Here is a 21,136-nt window from a genome sequence, read left to right on the forward strand (position 1 = left end):
CACGCACCACCCACTACATAAAAAAATTACCCCTCAGATCCTTTTTAAATCTTTCTGCTCTCACCCTAAACCCATGCCCTCTAGTTTTGGACTCTCGTAACCTAGAAAAAGGATCTGGGCCATTCACCCTATCCATGCCCCTCATGATTTTATAAGCCTCTATAAGGTCACCCTATAGCCTTCAACATTCCAGGGAAAAATATCCCCAGCCTATTCAGCCTCTCCCTATAATTTAAACCCTCCAGCCCTGACAAAGACCTTGTAAATCTAGTTTGCACCCTCTCAAGTTTAACAATACCTTTGCTATAGAAGGGCGACCAGTATTCTAAAAGTGGTCTCACTGCTTTGCAACAATGCTATTGATGTGGCATGTTAAGTTGGCCAGTTCAGCTTCTGAGTTGACAAGAACTGCAGATGCTGGAGTCAGAGACAACACAGTGTGGAGCTGAAGGAATACAGCAGCCCAGGCAGCATCAGAGGAGCAGGAAAGTTAAGCTTCTGATCATTGGTAACCCTGAAGATGGCGATAGTGAGGATCTCAGCAATGGCAGCACTCTTTATGGTTAAGGGTTTAAATACACTTAGCAGAATATTTACTGAAACTGCAGATGCTACCTGATTTGCAAGAGCGAGGGGGTCAATATAAAAATGAGATGACCTTGGCTCATTTTGATACTCGGTGTAATGCAGTTGGCCACAAGTGTCTTTTAAGCAGATGGCAAAACTCTATAACTGGCTCCATGCTGATCCAGAATCTGTGGGAGCTTTTTGTCATCATTCATTGCCAGATAGGTTTGGATTTAACCTACCACAGAATTTCATGTCTTACCCTGATGCTTCATTGTAGCTCAATTTCTGTGAAAGTTTCTATTGTAAAAGATCCTTATTTTCCATATTACCTATGTGGTAAATATTTCCAGTGTTTTTGATAAATTAGCAAAGCTCAAGGAGAGATGGAGACTGTTGATCAGGACTGTGACTGACTGATAAAGCTAGCTGAATTCTGAAAGTATGTCGAATTAAAAGACGATCTCATTAGAGATGCAGAATGATCATCTTCTCAAGAGGACAAATAAATCTAAGAGCTCAATGTAATGGGCAGAGTAAAGATCTCAAGTTCCAGATTATAGACAATAAGCACAATCCACTCATCTCAACTGAAACAAGAGATTGTCTCATGCATAAGAGATCCTGCAGTATGAGCATGACAGCTCCGAGAGTAGGAACTTACTCTTGTGCAGAACCTTTGAAATTGTGAATCATTGACTAGGACATATTAATAGGAGAACAGATAAAGCTTTGCATAATCATTGAGCCATGGAGATATACAGCATGGAAACAGACCTTTTGGTCCCATTCGTTCACACCGACCAGATATCCTATATAAATCTAGCTCCATTTGCCAGCATTTGGCCCATGTCCCTCTAAACCCTACCTATTCATACACCCATCCAGATATCTTTTAAATGTTGTAATTGTACCAGCCTCCATCACTTCCTCTGGCAGCTCATTCCATATACACACCACCCTCTGCATGAAAATGTTGCCCCTTAGGTCCTTTTTATATCTTTCCCCACTCACCTTAAACCTATGCCCTCGGGCTTTGGACTCCCCCCATGGGGAAAAGACCCTGCGTATTTGTCCTATCTGTGCCCCTCATGATTTTATAAACCTTTATAAGGTTGCCCCTTGGCTCCAATGCTCCAGGGAAAATAGCTCCAGCCTATTCAGCTTCTCCCTACAGCTCAAACCCTCCAGCCCTGGCAACATCCTTGTAAATCTTTTATGACCCCTTTCTAGTTTCACAACATCCTTCCTAAAGGAGGGAGACAAGAATTTCACAAAGTACTCAAAAAGTGGCCTAACCAATGTTCTGTACGGCTGCAACATGACTTCCCAACTCCTGTACTCAATGCACTGACCAACACAGGCAAGCATATCAAATACCTCCTTCACTATCCTATCTACCTGCAACTCCACTTTCAAGCAACAATGAACCTGTACTCCAAGGTCTCTTTGTTCAGCGACACTCCCCAGGACCTTACCATTAAGTGTATAAGACCTGCCCTGATTTGCCTTTCCAAAATACAGCACCCCACTTCTATCTAAATTAAACCCTATCTGCCACTCCTTGGCCCATTGGCCCATCTAATCAAGGCCCCATTGTACTCTGAGGTAAGGTAATTATCTTCACTTGTCTACTACACTTCTAATTTTTGTGTCATTTACAATTTAACTAACCATACCTCCAATGTTCACATCCAAATCATTTAAATCAATGACAAAAAAGCTGTGGAACCAGCTGCGATACTTGTGGCATCCTGCTGGTGGCAGGCATCCAGTCTCCACCCTCTGCCTTCTACCTTCAAGCCAGTCCTGAATTCAAATAGCTATTTCTCCCTATATTCCAAGTGGTCTAACCTTGATAGCCTGTCTACCATGAGCAACCTTGTTGAATGTCTTACTGATGTCCATATGTAATGCAGGGACATTTCAGGCAGGATGAAAGAAAAAAGTATGCATTAGGGAAAAGGCAGAAATATTCGCAGAAGAGCCAAAGGACAAACAATACACAGTCAATTCAAGATTCAGAAGTATATTTATGAGGTTGAAATCCAACCTTGCAATTGTATTGCCTGTTCAGGGTTAATATATATAACCAGACGATTTGTGTAAAATCCTTCTCGGAATTAGTTGCACAATATTTGCTTTTAGTTATTATTATTTCGATTTATGTCCTCTGTGTATTCTATCTATTTGAGGCACAATTTATTTAGTAGTTTTTCTTTAAGTAAAAATTATTTTGCAAGCTCCTTATCGTAATGGCAATGCATCTTCAACAGGCATGTCTTTTAATTGTACAAATTGTGCACCTACACATTTTCTGCTTTCTTCTTCTCCTGTTCCCCACATGTGCTCCAACGTCTTGAAATTACCACAGTGTTGTACTAACACGTTTTTTTTGGTTCTAGGATTATGATGCTTTCTTTGAATCAAAGGAAAACAACACAGTGTCCACATTTTTTGGTTTAAAGCCAAAATCACCATCACAGGTAAATATATTCCTTTTGCTTTCCAGTCAGTTTGCGTTGTTTTCATTCTTACCTTATGGTGAGGGCTGGTGTTGCATTCTTCATTGCTATTGATAACACATCCACGCAAATGATAATTTGCAGCTGGATTATGAAAATTAGTGCACTGCTATGATAACTTATCTGTGTGCAAAATGAATGGTCAGACTGCAAGCTGGAGTTTCCTTACTGGACTATTATTGGCACTTGGAAAATCGTGGGCTAGTAAGACCAAGACCCAGATTCGTTAAAGACGTATCGTGCTTGACTAATTATATTGAGATGTTTGGTAAAGTGACAAAGATGATTGGAGGGGCTAGGGTGGTTGTTGCTTTCTACATAAACATTTGAAAGGCATTTGACATAGTAATAAACTAGGCTAACAAAATTAAAGCCTGAAGGATTAACGAGACAGCTGTAGTGTGGATACAAAATTTAGTAAAGGAGAAAAAGCATCGAATAATACCATAACACATAGGAGCAGAAGTAGGCTATTTGCCCCATCAGTGAGATGATGGCTGATCTGATAATCCTCAACTCCACTCCCTGACTTCTCCCCATTATTTTTGTTCACTAATTAAGAATCTATCTTCCTTAGTCTTGAATATACAAAATGACCCAGCCTCAACAGGACTCCTGTGGTCAGTAATTACTGTCTGGGAGTAAAAAATATCCTCCTCATCTCTGTCTTAAAAGAGAGACTTCTTGCTGAGATTGTGCTGTCTAGCCCTACACTCTCCAGCAGGGAAAATAAACTTACTGCATATACCGTATCAATCCGCCGACTAAGAATCTCAAATGTTTCAATAATGTCTCCTCCTTTGCTTCCGAACTCCAATGAGTACAACCTCAGCCTACTCAACCTCGCCTAATAAGAAAAAACCTGTGGGCAATCTAGCAAACCTTCTCTGGATTGCCTCCAATGTAGTATATCTTTCCCTAGAGAAGAGGATCAAAAGTATTACAGTGTGGTCTGAACAGTACCTGGTATATTTTTAGCAAGACGTCTGTATTTGTATAGTATTTCACTTTGGAATAAATACTAAAATTTGATCTTCCTTCTCTAACACCCACTAAGCTTGAATGCTAACATTTTGTGATTCATGGATGACGACCCCCACATCTCTCTCTGCTGCACCTTTCTGCAGTCTTTTCCCATTTTAATAATATCCAGCTCCTCTGTTCTTCCTGTATGTATTCTTTACATTTTATGACATTACATTCCATCTGTCAAATTTTGACCCACTCACTTAACCTGACCATGGTTTCATTCTCACTCTTACATTCCCACCTATTTTTGTGTCATTGCAAACCTGGCCATTGCGCATTCACTTTCATTGTCCAGCCCCAAGAAGACCCTATAGAGAGAGGAGGTAGGTTTGGCAACCTGGTTCAGACCAGTGATTTTTTTCAGAATTGGGCATTGCTCAGGTGTGTCCAGCAAAGTTTACAGTTTTGTTTCATTCTGAAGAAGGATCACAGGATTCAAAATGTTAACTCTTTTCTTCTCAACAAATGCTATCAGACCTGTTTTGTTTCTCCAGGAATTTCTGCTTTTGTTTGAGATCTTCAGCATCCACAGTTCCTTGTTTTACTTTATTATTCACAATGTAGCATATTACTTTCCCCCATTCCCTAGCACTATCAGAATTGCTGAATAGAGAATTTAAAGTGAGCACAAATGCATTAAGTGGCTAGAATTTTAGCATCAATGGAAATGAAAAGGAGACATAGATAACTAATGTCTTATTTGATATTGACTAATTTACATTCATTGCCTAAAATCAAATTGAGTTCCTGTGTTTGTGTTGAAGCAGTTATATTATCTGACTGGGCAGTCATGAAATTGCAGTAGTAACTCTTTGTTTTGCAATCATGTCACTGGAGAGGCTGTAAAAACAGTGATGGAACTTCAGTTAAAGCTGTGTTGATTCAAATCTTCTTTTTATGTTCTAGTTAGTAGTAGGCTTGGAAAAAAGGGACCTTCTGAAGGTAAACCTCTCCATTATGTGAATTAGCATGATTTGCATGCCATTAAGTCTCAACCCTCTGTTGCTATGGCAATGGCAGTAAAGTTAGTGATAAAGAGCCTGGAGTTTACCTTTAATTTTTCATTAAAATTTCCCTAAAACATATCATACGCACGTTACATAGAGTTTGTTAAAGTTAACAGTGCTCTCAGTCTTTATTCTCTGACCTTCTTCTTGGCCAGTTGGTTGCAGAAGCCAGTTTTCTGGGTGTGTCAAGTACTTTATGAATTCAGAGAAATTTGTAACTCAGAAGGTCTTTTTCAGGACATATTGTGGTAAGATGATGGTAAGCCATTTGAACTTTAGGCCTTCTGTGCCATCCAATAAGTTCATGGCCCATCTACATGAGGTCCACTTCCTGCACCATTCTCATATCCCAGGATTTTCTTAGTCTCCCAAAATCTGGTGGTTTGTATCTAGATTTGCTCAACAACTGAGTATTCAGAAGCAAAGAATTGGAAATTTCTGCCAGAAGAAATGTTTTCAGTTGTGAATCCAAAATATTTGACCTCTTATGCTGAAAATACTACCCCCTAGTTCTAGACTCACCATTCAGGGGCAACATTTCCCAGCATCTAGCAATCAAATCCATTAATGAGATCACTTTTCATTTATCTAAACTGTAGGAAATATAGACTTGGACCATCTCACATCAAATAGAACAACCATTTCCCCTGCTCACTACCATCCCAGGAAACAATCTTAATCTTTGTGGCATTTATTCAAAAGCAAGTATATTTTTCAGTCGGTAAAGAGACCAAAACTGTACGCTGTGTTCTGGACATATTGCCCTAAGACTTATTTTCTCTCATACGTCAATCCTTTTGTAATAAAAGCTAACATGTCATTTACTTCTGAATTGTTTTCTGTACCTGCATATTAACTTCATGATGTTTTTATAACAACACTCAGATCTCTCTGAATCGTACCATTTCCCAATGTTTCACCACTTTAAAAAAATCAGTTTTCTATTTAACTTGACAATGACACCTTCACTGGCTTTTAGAAAGAGAAGTCCCGCCTCAGCACTCTTTGTCCCTAATCTCATAAGTTCCACATCGTCAAGTATGTGTTCAAATTCCTTTCAAAATTATGTATGAGTCAGCTTCCAAACACCTCTCCAATCAGAACATTTAAGGTCCTAATAATAATTTCTCTTTATCCCCTGCTGTAACTTGTACCAATGATTTTGAATCTCTGATCTTTGATTATTGCCTCATTCACAATTGACAAAAAGAGAAATTTACTGTCTACGCTATCAAAACATGGCACTTCTTGAAAACATCTATTAAGTCACCTTTTAAATCTTTGTGTTTCAAAGAGGATAGACCTATTTCTTTTCTACCTCTCCTGATCACTAAAATTCCTCATCGTTGGTCACATCCTTCAAAAACCTCTTTTGCTCTCATCATAAGGCCATTTTATTTCTTTCCTGTTGTGCAATGGTCTCTCTCCTTTTATGTTCTACTCAATTTATAAACCCAACAAACCCAAATGTTTTGTTTTCAACCACTTTATCAGCCTTCTCTGCCACCTGTAAGGAATTATGTACAAGAATATTAGTCTTTCTGCTTGGTAATTTTTTTTTTCAAATTTGTCCCTCTTCTAGTGTGCTGCCTTTTCACACGCTTCCTAAAGCACATCTCCTTACACTTCTCCACATTGAACTCCCACAGTCAAGATTCTGACCACTTCACCATCCTACTTCCATGATCTACTGTGTTATTAAACTTTACACCATCCACAAACTGGATCATTCTACTCCCTAATGCCTACCTTGATTCATAGAATCCTACAGGGTGGATGCAGGCCATTCAGCTCATCAAGAGAACACCGAGCCTCCAAAGAGCTTCCCACTCAGATGCACCTCATCCCTGCATTTCTCATGGCTAATCTATCTAATTTGCACATCTTTGGACTGTGGGAGGAAACCAAACCTCTTGGAGGAAACCCATGCAGGTATGGGGAGAATGTATAAACTCCACACAGATAGTCATTCAAGGTTGGATTTGAACCGGGTCTCTGGAGCTGTGAAGCGGCAATGCTAACTACTGAGCCATTGTGCTACCTGATTATTTATTTAAAAACATGAAGAGTAACAGAACCAAAAATAATATGGGGGAATATCATTGCAAAGCATCTCCTAGTCTGAAAATATCTAACCACTTTTCTTCCTGCGTCTGAGCCAATTTTATATCCTTATCACCACTTTCCCTTTATTCCAAAGGCCTTTATCCTAACGAGCGCCTTTCCAGCCCTTTGCCAAATGCCTTCTGAAAGCTTTTAAATAAATCACCTCCTGCACTTACTTCATCAACACTTTTTGTTATCTCATTAAACGGTGCATTCAAATTACTTAGATTCAAGTTACCTCTAAAAAGTACATGCTGGCTTGCCTTTACAAACCAATGTCTGTCTAAGTGAATGTCTACTTTCTTCTTAATAATGGTTCCCAATTACATGTTCACCACCAATGTTAGATAGACTTGAGTGTAGCTTCCTAGTCTATCACTGCCTCCTCTGTTAAATAATGACATAGTATTGGCAATGCTTCAGTCTTCTGGCATTACTGCTGTATCCAGTGAGACTGGAAAGATAATGACCAGAACATGTTTGTGTCTTGACTTCTTCAGAAAACTAAGGAGCATTCCACCTGGACCAGCAGACTGACTTAGAATGCAACAGGTACAATGACTCAACTTCACTGCTGAGTGACAACTGTTTCATTAGAGGGCTACATAATTCCACACACAACCACCAGCTTTTCCAGAAGTTAAAAAAAAAACACCTGAAATCCTGATGTCAATTGAGCTCTTGGGTACAATGCCATACCTTATATCAGCTGGAAAAGAACTTTTAAATTCTTGATGTTGACATAGCTTACGACCAAGAGGACAGAAATGTCAAGGTCAGTGAAGCCTACGAACTGTTCATAATTCTTTCATTTTAGCGTGATCATTTGTTCCTTCAATAATTGAATGGTAGTGATCGTGTAAGCATAGATTATTAAAATGTCAAAGTTAATCTGCACAGCCAAAACCTATGATATTGCTGTGCCAATAATAGGACACAGCACTTACTTTCAAATTCTGATTGAAAAACATTGGGATCCTGAAGCAGCATCTAATTCCAAGGATCAGGTAGTTATTTCTGCAGGATAGACTCAAGCTGTGCAAGAGGACCGTGTGAAGGTTCTGGCACAGTTGATCCTGTGGGAATAGCCAGCGAAATTGAGTCCTTTAAGAAGTCCTTTAGAATCGAGATTTAAGAGGACTCCCACTCAGATATGGTTGACCCAGGAAAACATCGAGGATTGATACTTTAACTGCTGGGTAACAAGTAAACTGAACTTCTGTCTCACTCACCCCTCTAACATGAATAACCATTCCTCGATTCCAATGCCTTTACCATGATCGCCCAGGAGACTCCAAAGGTCAACCCTGCCCCCCCAGACTTTACCCACTGCACCCAACACTACTTCAATCCTACTGGAATCGACACCCCACTGCTTTCACAGACCTGACACTCCAATGATCTGACATTGATACTGCCAAAAAAACACCACCCTCAGACCCACTCCATTCCCATTACTACCTGGACCCACTGGATCCAATACGTTCCCCTACTCACCTCCCTTCACCTCCCCCATCCAACATCTCCCTTCAGCTACTCAACATTGCCCAGCCCCAGGCCAATCCCAGTAGTGCCGGTGCCCCTCTGCCTCCTACCACCATTCCAACCAATCGACCTGCCCTAAGAACGTACATAATATATATCCTTCCCTCACAAATCCTGCCATCTTAACCCCAACCCATGAGACACTGTAGCTCCTTAATCCCCCTGGAACCCTACCCTCCTAATCCCACTTTTATATTAACCTCCTCAAGCATCTTATCCACATCCTGTATCCAACTTCCTTCACACTCTCACCCACCTCCCACCCTAACCAGAAGGAAAAACAAGTTAAACTGGTGAATGTCAGGTATGTTCTGACCCATCCTGTATACATCAACATGGTGGTCTAATACAATATTTTCCGAATATTGCTGGTTTTCTACTGGGACCTATCTCGCCTACCTGGCATCCAATACCCCTCACCCACATGGTACCTTTATCCCACTCACCCACTTACCACCTGAGCCCTTCCCCCACCTGGCAGCCTATTTTCCACATATACTTTCCTGTCAAAGTGACTGCAGGCCATTGGAACTGCAGAATTCAGCTCACCTACAGCAAGAAGATGTGGTATTCCCACACTGATTTTCTCTGCTGCAGGCTGTCAGCATTTCTGGATTGTTCTCTGCTGTTTCATAACTGGAGGCTGCAGTCTAGAAATTTCAAAGGTAGAAGTGATCGAAATGTGGGTCCGTATTTCCTTCTATCCAGTCTGGGTCAGAAATAGGGCTTACAGCTGTGAGCAGAAAATCTGGGGCCTATGGGTTTGAACAAACTGCAGCCTTTCCCAGTCCTCAATTCATTGTTTACAGAACAATTCTTGACTACTGTATACTCTATAAGCCTGTGATCAGAATGGCAAAGTAATAGAATGGAATTAGTAGTAAGCAAGCAATGGTAATAGCAAGAATAGAGTGACAAAGATTGATGTGCTATGGGCTATTTCAAGAAGTGTGGTAGTGAGCCGATTTTTAATGTTGAAGTGGGGAAACCACATCAAGTAACCATGGCTAAATAGCCCTATCTGACATTTCCCTATCAAATACCATCTATTACCATCTTGTACTGAATGCTGGGTTGTTTGGAACCAGTGACAAGAAACCAAATATTCAGCACAGTTCTGAAAACAAAATAAACATTTGTGTAGATTTCATCACCAAGAGAAGAAAATGGAATACAAATAACAAAGCAACCTGTAATTTCATTTCTCATGCAGCTTTCTGCAGAGAAAAGATCATACGAAAGGTCGATGAGTCTTCACTACACGTACCTTGATAGTGGGAATGTATTGGGGAAGTGATTTTGTTCCTTGCTCTTCATCTTGTTTTCTGCTTAAAAAAAAATCAGCAAATTCTTAGGTAAATTCAGTCATAGTAACAAAATACACAGCCAATGTAGCTGAAGAATTGAATTTTGTAGCTTTGTTATTCAAATACCCTTCCATTAAATGAGCATTAATAATCCAAGGAAATGGATTAAGAGCGTTCCAGAAATAGATCAGGAGAAGCTGATGTCTAACTAAATGATCCAAAGACTAAGAGGGGAATAGTACTTTACTGCGCAGATACATTAGTCAATCCTCACCCTCCCAATGGATTACAGCAAAATAAATGTTAGAAATCTTTATTCTTGCTTGCTTAAACTTCCATTTATGTAACGATAGATTTGTGCACCGAATAAAGTCAATCCTTCCATTTGCTTTCGTCAGTTCTTGTGTTTTGTTTTCCAGAAAACAAAGATATGTTTCTTGGAAAAAAAAACAAACCACCATAGATGCTGGAAATCTGTCAGCACAGCAAAAATCCTGCAAATATTCAAAAGTCAGGCAGATTCTGCGCAGCAGATTCCATGATTCCAGTGGATGACCTTTCGTCAGAACTCCTTAAGAGTCCTGTGTTCTAATGAAAGCTCATCGCCCTGAAATGTAAACTGGGTCTCTCTTCGCACAAACTGCCTGACTGGCTGAATACTTCCAGCATTTACTGTCATTGTGCTTGGATTGTGTTGTGCTCTCTTGGAGTATGGAGAATTTGTTTTATTGTAAATTAACCTTTATCTAATTGGGACAATCGCACAGTCACTTTTAAATCTCCTGAACTGAAAGCACAACTGAAGGCCAGTGTGTGAGTGAGGTGCTCTTGTGATAAGGCTCATCTGCTTTCCCCAGAACTCCCATTTCTCCATTCTAGACTCAAATTCAACCCATTTGGACAATTTGTGGAGTTTCCAATTTGGAAATCAAATTACTGTGAAACAAGCAGCAAACCCCTCCAGACACCACAATGTAAGTGTCACAACCTCTTTGAAAAAGAAGTACCTCTATGTTGATATAAATCAGATCATCTGCATTTTTGTAAATAAATGACTACAGGAAATTCTGAATGCATGATATCAGAAGGAACCAACTTGAGATTAATTATCTGAACAGATCTAGACTGGTGAAATGTTACTTCTGAGCTCAATTTCTAATATCCATTCTGCAACCAATTTACCCAGTCACGTGAAATTTTAGTCATTTTTAACTTTGAGTTAATGTGTAAATGCTCTATGCATTGGTGGATGGTTCACTTTAAAATTTTAGCCTGATATTTGCTCACAGAGAACCAAGACAACAACAGTTTTGGCGTGTTAAGTGCTGGTTAATAGTGAACAAACAAATTTGCCACCCTTGCCTTCCAAGCCCCAGTGCCCAGGTTTAAACAGGTTACTGAAAGTATGTAAGATTAAGTATCAATTCAGTTGTCTTTCTCTCTCGATCTTCTGCAGGGTGATGTGAGGGGATCAAAACTTAACACAGCGGATGGAGTTGAATGCATTCGCTCCCCAGGGGTATTATAGGTAGGGTGGACAAGTGGACATGTGATCAGGCGATATGTTTGGGGACAAGGTGCCATTGACTTTGCATATGTCTTCAATTACATCTGAGGCCAGAAGGCTTTGGAGTAGCCTGCCCCTCAAATGGACACTTAGGATTCACCTAAAGGTATGATTCCGTTGCTACCAGTATCACCACATCAGAATGTTGCCCAACATACCCTGTTGGGCTCCTCAGTGACCCCCTGGGAGTGAATGCAGACCGTCACAGTCAGAAAGTTCTGCTGGTTGTTGGACCTAAGCATTAAGATAGATAATGTCACTAAATTCCAACACCCCCTACCTCTGCTGCTGACCCTCCTGATCATCATGTCTTGTGACCCCTATCCTGTAAACACCACGCTGCCCCTTTGCTCGGGTCCCACGACATTTCTGAACCACTGCTGGGTGCAAATTGGGCAGTTAACACTGGCAGCAGCTGGCACTGGGTAGCTGCTGTCCACAGCTAAATTGGCAGCTCTCAGTGGGCAGGATCTCTGCCATCAATCTCCAGGGAGGCCCAACAGTTCAACTAATGAAAGAAGCCCAGAAGAAAAAGCTACACTCAAATATGGTGACCAAGAAACAACCAGATTGTCATAGGAATCCATCTGGTTCCCTAGAGAAGGAAAGCTGCTTTCTTTAATCTGTCTGACTCCATATCCGTCATAATGTGTCAGATACTGAAAATGGTCTTGCGAGCCTCTTTATTGCTTTACAAACAGACAGCTCTACACGCCTCCTGTTGGGCAATTACAGATATACAAGAAATGATGTCCTCGTCAGTGAATTACGACAAGCCATAAACCTGCAGTGTTGTAGCCTGTTCCTCATAAATAGGGCCTTGTGATATGTTACTTTTCCAGTACAGTAGCAAATGATGTATTACAGATAGGAATAAAGTGTTGTTGAAGATCTGCTTCTGATTATACCTTACCTTGTCTTTTGGAGACTAAGACGTATATCTTTGTGCCAAGAATAACCCGCAGGGGTATGCTGCCTTTGCAGGAATTTTATTTTAGTGTCTTGCTATGAGGCGGTTGTTGGTGTTGGCAACCTTCTGGCTTCTCATCTGCCACTGTCGAAGCTGAATCCTTGTACTGGCCGCTGATTTTCTCAAACACATTCACTGAATCGATGTTTCCAAGCCTCTGTCTGAATTTTTCAAGCACGCTGTTATTGTGTTTTTGTGGACTGGAATATCTCAGCTATCTGAAGGTGAGCATCCTTGAGAGATGTGTGAACTCTACCCAGTTGCACATTGATAGGTGTTTGGGGGGTGGCGGTGTGTAGGAAAATGTGAAGGTTGTACATTTTGGAAGGGAGAGCAAAGGAATAGAATGTTATTTAAATGGAGAAAAACTACAGAAAGCTGCAACACAAAACAACTTAGAGGCAGAATAGTATCAGAGATAATGGGAACTGCAGATGCTGGAGAATTCCAAGATAATAAAATGTGAGGCTGGATGAGCACAGCAGGCCAAGCAGCATCTCAGGAGCACAAAAGCTGACGTTTCGGGCCTAGACCCTTCATCAGAGAGGGGGATGGGGAGAGGGAACTGGAATAAATAGGGAGAGAGGGGGAGGCGGACCGAAGATGGAGAGTAAAGAAGATAGGTGGAGAGGGTGTAGGTGGGGAGGTAGGGAGGGGATAGGTCAGTCCAGGGAAGACGGACAGGTCAAGGAGGTGGGATGAGTTTAGTAGGTAGCTGGGGGTGCGGCTTGGGGTGCGAGGGAGGGATGGGTGAGAGGAAGAACCGGTTAGGGAGGCAGAGACAGGTTGGACTGGTTTTGGGATGCAGTGGGTGGGGGGGAAGAGCTGGGCTGGTTGTGTGGTGCAGTGGGGGGAGGGGACGAACTGGGCTGGTTCAGGGATGCAGTAGGAGAAGGGGAGATTTTGAAACTGGTGAAGTCCACATTGATACCATATGGCTGCAGGGTTCCCAGGCGGAATATGAGTTGCTGTTCCTGCAACCTTCGGGTGGCATCATTGTGGCACTGCAGGAGGCCCATGATGGACATGTCATCTAGAGAATGGGAGGGGGAGTGGAAATGGTTTGCGACTGGGAGGTGCAGTTGTTTGTTGCGGACTGAGCGGAGGTGTTCTGCAAAGCGGCCCCCAAGCCTCCGCTTGGTTTCCCCAATGTAGAGGAAGCCGCACCGGGTACAGTGGATGCAGTATACCACATTGGCAGATGTGCAGGTGAACCTCTGCTTAATGTGGAATGTCATCTTGGGGCCTGGGATGGGGGTGAGGGAGGAGGTGTGGGGACAAGTGTAGCATTTCCTGCGGTTGCAGGGGAAGGTGCCGGGTGTGGTAGGGTTGGAGGGCAGTGTGGAGCGAACAAGGGAGTCACGGAGAGAGTGGTCTCTCCGGAAAGCTGACAGGGGAGGGGATGGAAAAATGTCTTGGGTGGTGGGGTCGGATTGTAAATGGCGGAAGTGTCGGAGGATAATGCGTTGTATCCGGAGGTTGGTAGGGTGGTGTGTGAGAACGAGGGGGATCCTCTTGGGGCGGTTGTGGCGGGGGCGGGGTGTGAGGGATGTGTTGCGGGAAATACGGGAGACGCGGTCAAGGGCAGTCCCTCTTCCGCACCTACACAGGCCCCAAACCCCACCTCTTCCTCCGGTACATTGATGACTGTATCGGCGCCGCCTCTTGCTCCCCAGAGGAGCTCGAACAGTTCATCCACTTCACCAACACCTTCCACCCCAACCTTCAGTTCACCTGGGCCATCTCCAGCACATCCCTCACCTTCCTGGACCTCTCAGTCTCCATCTCAGGCAACCAGCTTGTAACTGATGTCCATTTCAAGCCCACCGACTCCCACAGCTACCTGGAATACACCTCCTCCCACCCACCCTCCTGCAAAAATTCCATCCCCTATTCCCAATTCCTCCGCCTCCGCCGCATCTGCTCCCACGATAAGACATTCCACTCCCGCACATCCCAGATGTCCAAGTTCTTCAAGGACCGCAACTTTCCCCCCACAGTGATCGAGAACGCCCTTGACCGCGTCTCCCGTATTTCCCGCAACACATCCCTCACACCCCGCCCCCGCCACAACCGCCTATGGACTGACCTATCCCCTCCCTACCTCCCCACCTACACTCTCTCCACCTATCTTCTTTACTCTCCATCTTCGGTCCGCCTCCCCCTCTCTCCCTATTTATTCCAGTTCCCTCTCCCCATCCCCCTCTCTGATGAAGGGTCTAGGCCCGAAACGTCAGCTTTTGTGCTCCTGAGATGCTGCTTGGCCTGCTGTGTTCATCCCGCCTCACATTTTACAACTTAGAGGCACTTGTGCATGAAACACAGAAAGCCAACACATAGGTACAGCAAGTAATCAGGAAAGCTAATGGAGTGTTGGCCCTTACTTCAAGGGGGATGGAGTAAAAGAGTAGGAAAGCGTTACTGCCACTCGACAAGGTGCTAATGAGACCACAACTGGAGTACTGTGAGCTATTTTGTTCCCCTTATTTAAGAAAAATATCACTTCACTGGATGCAGTTCGTAGAAAGTTCATCAGGATGATCCCTGGTATGGAGGTGTTGTCTAATGAACAAAGGCTGAACAGATTTGGTCTCTATTCACTGGAGTTTAGAAAATTGATAGGTGATGTCATTGAAGCATACAGGATTCTTGAGGGGCTTGACAGGGTAAATATTGTGCAGATGTTTCTCTTCTTGGGAAAGACGAGGACCAGAGGGCATAGTCTCAGAATAATGGAGCACCAATTTAAGAACGAAATGAGGAGGAATTTCTTCGCAGAGAGTTGCAAGTCTTTGGAGCTCCTTGCCACAGAGAGCTGTGGGGTTAGAGTCCTTGTGTATATTTAAGGCTGAAATAGGTAGATTCCTAATGAGTAGGAAAATCGAGGTTTATTGAAAAAAGCCATAAAAGTGGATGTGTGGAATTTAATGATGGTAGAGCAGACTGGAGAGGCTGAACATCCTACTCTTGTTTCAACTTCTTATGGTCTTCAGGTCATATGCCAATCATATGATGTTTTGATGTATATACACGACTCAGGGCATCTACAGTTTTGTTCTGCTCTATTTTTAGTTCAGGTCACAATAATGCAAATGACTTTAATTTAACCAGTGGACCATGTGGTACTGAAGCATTAAGCAAGATCGCGCTCTACATTTTATTTCCACCAGGGAACAAGTCACAGGCAAAACTTCAGAAAGTCAGGGATGAAGACAAATGTGATTTTATAGAGAAGGAAATATTCTGAGCAGGTCATCAGCTCTTGGCTGATTTAGAAAATATGGAATACTCAAATTAAGTAAGCATTCAATTAAATCCTTTGCTACTGCACAGACACGCCACCTTCTGGCTGCTCTGTGGAATTACCTAAGAAGTGGAAAGAAGACTGGATAAACCCTGATCACCCGTGCTCACAGGTCACCGTGCAGGATAAGCTATGCCCGTTTGATATAATCCGAGAAGCTGACTGCACTAACTTCCTGCTCATTGCCTGCAGACCTCAGCAAGGTGCCCAAAATCACAACTTCCCGGCACCACTAAAACCTCACTGTGCTACTTAGAATTAACATGCACTTCTTAAAGGGCGAGAGCACTTGGCTGGAACAGGCAGTGGCACTTGTACAGGATATGAATCTGCCCTGGGATGTCTCGACATTGTGGAGAGTGGACTTCAAGGTGGAGGAATGTGTGGAATATAAGGAGAAGTATTGTAGGGGCTCAGAGTCCAGATACATTCATTTGTCAGAGCAGATAGTCATAGAATTCCATAGAATCCCAAAAGTGGGGAAGCAGCCCATTCAGCCCAACAAGCCCATACCAACTCTTCAAAGAGCATCCCATCCAGACCCAGAGGCTGTTAGCTAAGCTGGTGGTGGGGGTGAGGACATTGTTGATAGTATTGGCAGCACACAGGCCCACAACATCAAAGCTGATTCATAATCTTTGTCACATTTCACTTGTCCGTCATTCTATGTGCTGTTCTGATTTTGTAAACACACCGCTCTTATTAACCCGTCCATGCCCCACAGCCTTATCCATGTATCATTTTCTATTTCAGAGGCCTATGAAGAGCAACCTGGCTTTGGCTGAACCCTAAAATGCTAGTGACGATGAAAAAAACAATAACGCCACATGCTTTCACACACACACACACACACACACACACACGGAGCCGTCAAAGTTGTTCTCCAGCATCTGCAGTTCCCATTATCTCTGTCTCCTCCCTTCTTCTTTTTCCTCTCCTTCCCACTCGTCCTCATGCTTCCACTCCCCACCCATTTGCCATATAGCGAGAGTTAAGGGTCATGCTTATGTGATGCCTAGTTTGGGCCTTATGGAGCTGATCATCATGAATCTTGACACTTTGCTCTGCCAAATACTGTAGGACTCCTGCAGACTGGTCTCGGCATTTGAAGCACATTATGGATGATGGTACAGCTCCATTGTACGTACAGACACGTGTGCATGAGTTCTGCATTGGTGTCATGAGGCAGGTGGTCAGTAGATGGCCAAAGTGCTGAGTTGCCATCTTTTCAGTTTGCTATGACGAATCAAATGCGCTGGCCTGGCACTGCCATAGAATAGGCATCATGATCACTGCCAGAGTGCAGGTAATAACCTGCGTGATTTCCTGCCTACTGTCACACATCAACTGTATAAATGTTCTGGGGACCTGGATTTGAATCCCGCCATGGCAGATGGTGGAATTTGAACTCAATAATTATCTGGAATAAATAATCTTATAATGACCGTGAATCTATTGTCAATTGTTGGGGAAAAACCCACCTGGTTCACTAATGTCCTCGAAGGAAGGAAACTACCATCCTTACCTGGCCTGGCTGACATATGGTTCCAGACCCACAGCAATGTGGTTGACCCTTCTGGGCAATTAGGGACGGGCAGTACATGCTGCCTGGCCAGTGACATCCTCATCCCATGAATGAATAAAGAAACCTCATTAAGATATTTAAATTTGGAGACACACTGAATCTTATAATTTATGTGAGACTCTCCACAGCATGACATGCTAAGGTAAACAGTACATAGGGGTGCTATTTCTTGTTCTGCTGTGATTATAACACATAAAAATTGCCAGCATTATGTAGTTCTGTTCATAAAAAGAAGTAATGGAGAATAAGTATGTAATGTGGTGCAAGAATTGCCATGTGATCATTGAGATTTTGGATTGCAGAGTAATGAATGTTGGAGTTCCCATTGTAATTGCTTTTTAAAGTAATGTGTTGAAGAAAATCTGTTCTTAATCTTTTATTCTGTTTTTATTCGTAGGACGCTGAACCATAGTTCCCTGAAGACCCATCTTTAAGCTGAACCATTTGCCTCGTGCGGAGCTGGCTCTAAGCTTGGCTGGTCATTATCAAAAATCTTTATAGATCCAGCACAATAAAAACCACTCATATGTTCACCAACAATTGCTGTGTAATCCGGTTTATCACAATTGATCTTTTTTTTACCGGGCAGTATTACATGGAAAGTAGTATCAGTCATGTCATCTAGACTTGGGAACAGTCAGATGTTTTATCACTTGGATGGTTCTTGTTTGCTGCTTGCCATTTTGCCTTATTGTATCCTGGTTCACTTCAGCAGCGCTTTGCCTGTCTTACTGCCTTTTCCTGGGTTATCATCATTAGTGATACAAAGAAGATCTCCTAATTTTACCACTTGGGTACTGTGGGTGGGAAATAACAGATAGATAGCTGAGAGTTGAATGGCCATCACACGTAAATTGTGATGTTAAAAATAACATAAGCAGGTCACTTGTTTCTGCTTTTAAGAACTTGAGAAACTTTTGAGAATTTGCTTGTCTCATGTCTGCCTTCGCTCCAGAAAACATGCTAAGAATATTGCTGGCACGATGCCAGTAAATGTCCGCAAAGGAATGATACTAAATCACATGATTGATACAAAAGCATATTTGGAACTTTTTTCCCAACTAAGATATTGATTTGCAGTTGTTATCTATTCTTGTGTTTGTTATCTTTCAAAGGTCCGTATAATTTGCTATCAGAATTCTTTTTATTGTAGATCACAGATGTTTATTGTCGATGAAAAGGTTGGTACATTTAGAGATGCAGTTTTTTCATTAGCTGTGGTAAACATATAAGCTTAGTAGAGTTTTTGTGTGCTAACTGTGCCTATTAAGATATAACAACACAAACTTTATTGATGTAAAGGGTAGGAAAGGATGCCCAATCAAATGACAAAGTGAAGTGGATGTCTGTAAAGCCTTATTGCCAAATTCTCTAACCACCTAGAAATTTTTCCACACAGACATGGCTGTACTTGGACCATTAAAATCAACTCCTGTCATGTGCTCAAGAAAAATAAGTCCACAAGTGTATGATATCTAAGTTTCCAACGAGCAACAGCAGCAGTAGCTCGAATTTTTCTATCCTGTCACAGTACCCATATCCTGAGCATTGAGGCAATAATACCACTGGTATGAGCACAAGGTATGCAATGGAGACAAGGTAAATACAGCATATTATAAAATACAGTAGTAATGTACCATCTGTGTCTTCTATTAATTACCTTGTCAATAACACATAACAAATCCTATACTTGCAGAGTGAATTGATTACTAAATACTGCTCATCCATATTTGGCTGTCCTGCTATCAAACCTATTCATGATAATTTGGAAAACAATCCATTTGGAACTTTACCTTCTTTAATGAAAACAAGTTTCTCAAATGCTTCTTTGTTTTAGATATGCATGATGTAATATATTTAATTTCATTGAACTCCATCATTATCACATTGGCCTTTCAATATAATTCTGATGAAATTAAGCATCAGTCTCTTCCTGATGAGCACAAAAGAAGTTTTGCAAAATAGTTAATTTCCGTGAAGACAAATGCATAATTTTTGTCTGGCTATTTCGAAGCCTATTTGGAGTTCAGTTTGAATATTGTCTACAATCTACCATAAGTTTGCTTTTACATTCCACAATAAGAACATCTCTATTGCATCCTGTTACTGAAAACTCATACAACTTATTTTCAAACTCCTAAGGACTGTTAATCCCAAATCTCAACTGACCTTCTCCAATGTCCCATGATAACTTTGGCAGAGGATGAGCAAATTTCCAGGATCAGTAGACTAATTACCTGATAAATGGATACCATCCATTTTTCTTGCAGAAATTATGATGGACACAGAGTACACCCCTTTGGCAGTTTTAGCAGCTCTGTCTGCACTGTAACTCAATTAGAGACAACCTCACTCTTCTTTGCATGATTTTGCATTCTAGGAACAGCTTCAAAAAATGATCCTTTGTTAGTAATCTAACTAATATCTCATTAATTTTTATTTTAAATAGGTCTGCTTATAATTTGTAACACATGAGCACCATCTGTGTTGTCCATTCTCTCTGTGCAGTGATTTCCTTAACATACATTAGTTGTTGTGAGGAAACTGACTGAAGAATGCTTGAAAAGTTCTCCCTATATTCCTGAAGGCATAAAACCCTGCAATCAACATGGCTGTTAGCCGTGGTGGATGAGGACTTTTTTGTGTGCCAACTGAAGTGCCCCATAGCTAGCAAAGATCTTAACAAAGCATGAAAATTATGCTGAACTTTCAGAAAGCTGTACACCACAATAAAGTATTACACTAAGTTTTCGTCACTAAGGAGGTAATGCACATTAATTACCATTACCATCAATGCTTTAGGTATTTTGCTGATGTGACACTTATATGTCCATGCACTAACAGGGCTGTTCAAATATTGGAGAAAACTAAGCGATAACTTTTCATCTCCTTGTCAGTGGTACTAGTATAGAAAAGTCTGTGGAATCCTGAAAAATATATTTATGCATTTTTCAGGTTTACACAGTTCTTACATCAAATTAGCAGCAGATGAACAGAAGTTCCCCTATCAGTGTTCATCCTCGAGGGGTGCTTTGTGCTAAAGATTGGAAATTTACTGCTATTTCAGCAATAAGTCAAGAAAGTCTTGATACATCTGTGGGGAAGTTCTGATACGATGAAACACACTTGATGCTGCATTGGTTAGAATGGAGTTGATGCAATACAATGCTTTAGCTCCTAATCAAGCAACCAACACAGTGGGTTTCCATAAGGGCTGGGGAGGGGGGAGGGGGGTGCGGTGGGTGGGCAGGTAGGGGTGCTTCTAAAATCTGAAAGGAATTTGGTTGCTTCCTTTTATAATTTTCAAACTAAATATTTGAAAATTATCAGATAACCTGGCAGTTAATTTTCCAGTACACTTCTTAGAAAGTTGCTTTATTGTGAACTGTTCGACTTTCCGCAATGCTTGTGATGCAAAGAGACCTTAATTCAATATCAGTTTGGCATGGTTGAATTGTCACTCAAAAGTTGACAGCATTATTTGCACTGTACTAATTTCTTTATTTTGTATTTTACATCAAATATAGTATGTCTCAATAGTGAGTTATTCACAGAGATATGGCAAATAGATAAAAGAATGAAAAGCAACCTGTATATCTCGCAAGCAAAGTTAATTGTGCTCAG

General features: G+C 41.7%; 1 protein-coding gene across 2 annotated transcripts in view; it reads left to right on the forward strand.

The window, feature by feature from the left end:
• sh3bgrl2 (SH3 domain binding glutamate-rich protein like 2) overlaps nucleotides 1-20,725 on the forward strand; it is a 75,979-nt gene extending 55,254 nt beyond the window's left edge. The window contains exons 3-5 of one of the 2 annotated variants that reach the window (XM_048530398.2): nucleotides 2,973-3,053; nucleotides 7,735-7,786; nucleotides 17,910-20,725. In XM_048530398.2, coding sequence (XP_048386355.1) covers nucleotides 2,973-3,053; nucleotides 7,735-7,776 — 123 coding nt within the window. In that variant the 3' untranslated portion in view covers nucleotides 7,777-7,786; nucleotides 17,910-20,725. The remainder of the gene's footprint in view (nucleotides 1-2,972; nucleotides 3,054-7,734; nucleotides 7,787-17,909) is intronic. The other variant, XM_048530399.2, reaches the window with a different exon arrangement.
• The last annotated feature ends 411 nt before the right edge of the window (nucleotides 20,726-21,136 follow it).

This window comes from Stegostoma tigrinum, chromosome 4 (assembly GCF_030684315.1).
Source record: "Stegostoma tigrinum isolate sSteTig4 chromosome 4, sSteTig4.hap1, whole genome shotgun sequence".
Taxonomy (NCBI): domain Eukaryota; kingdom Metazoa; phylum Chordata; class Chondrichthyes; order Orectolobiformes; family Stegostomatidae; genus Stegostoma; species Stegostoma tigrinum.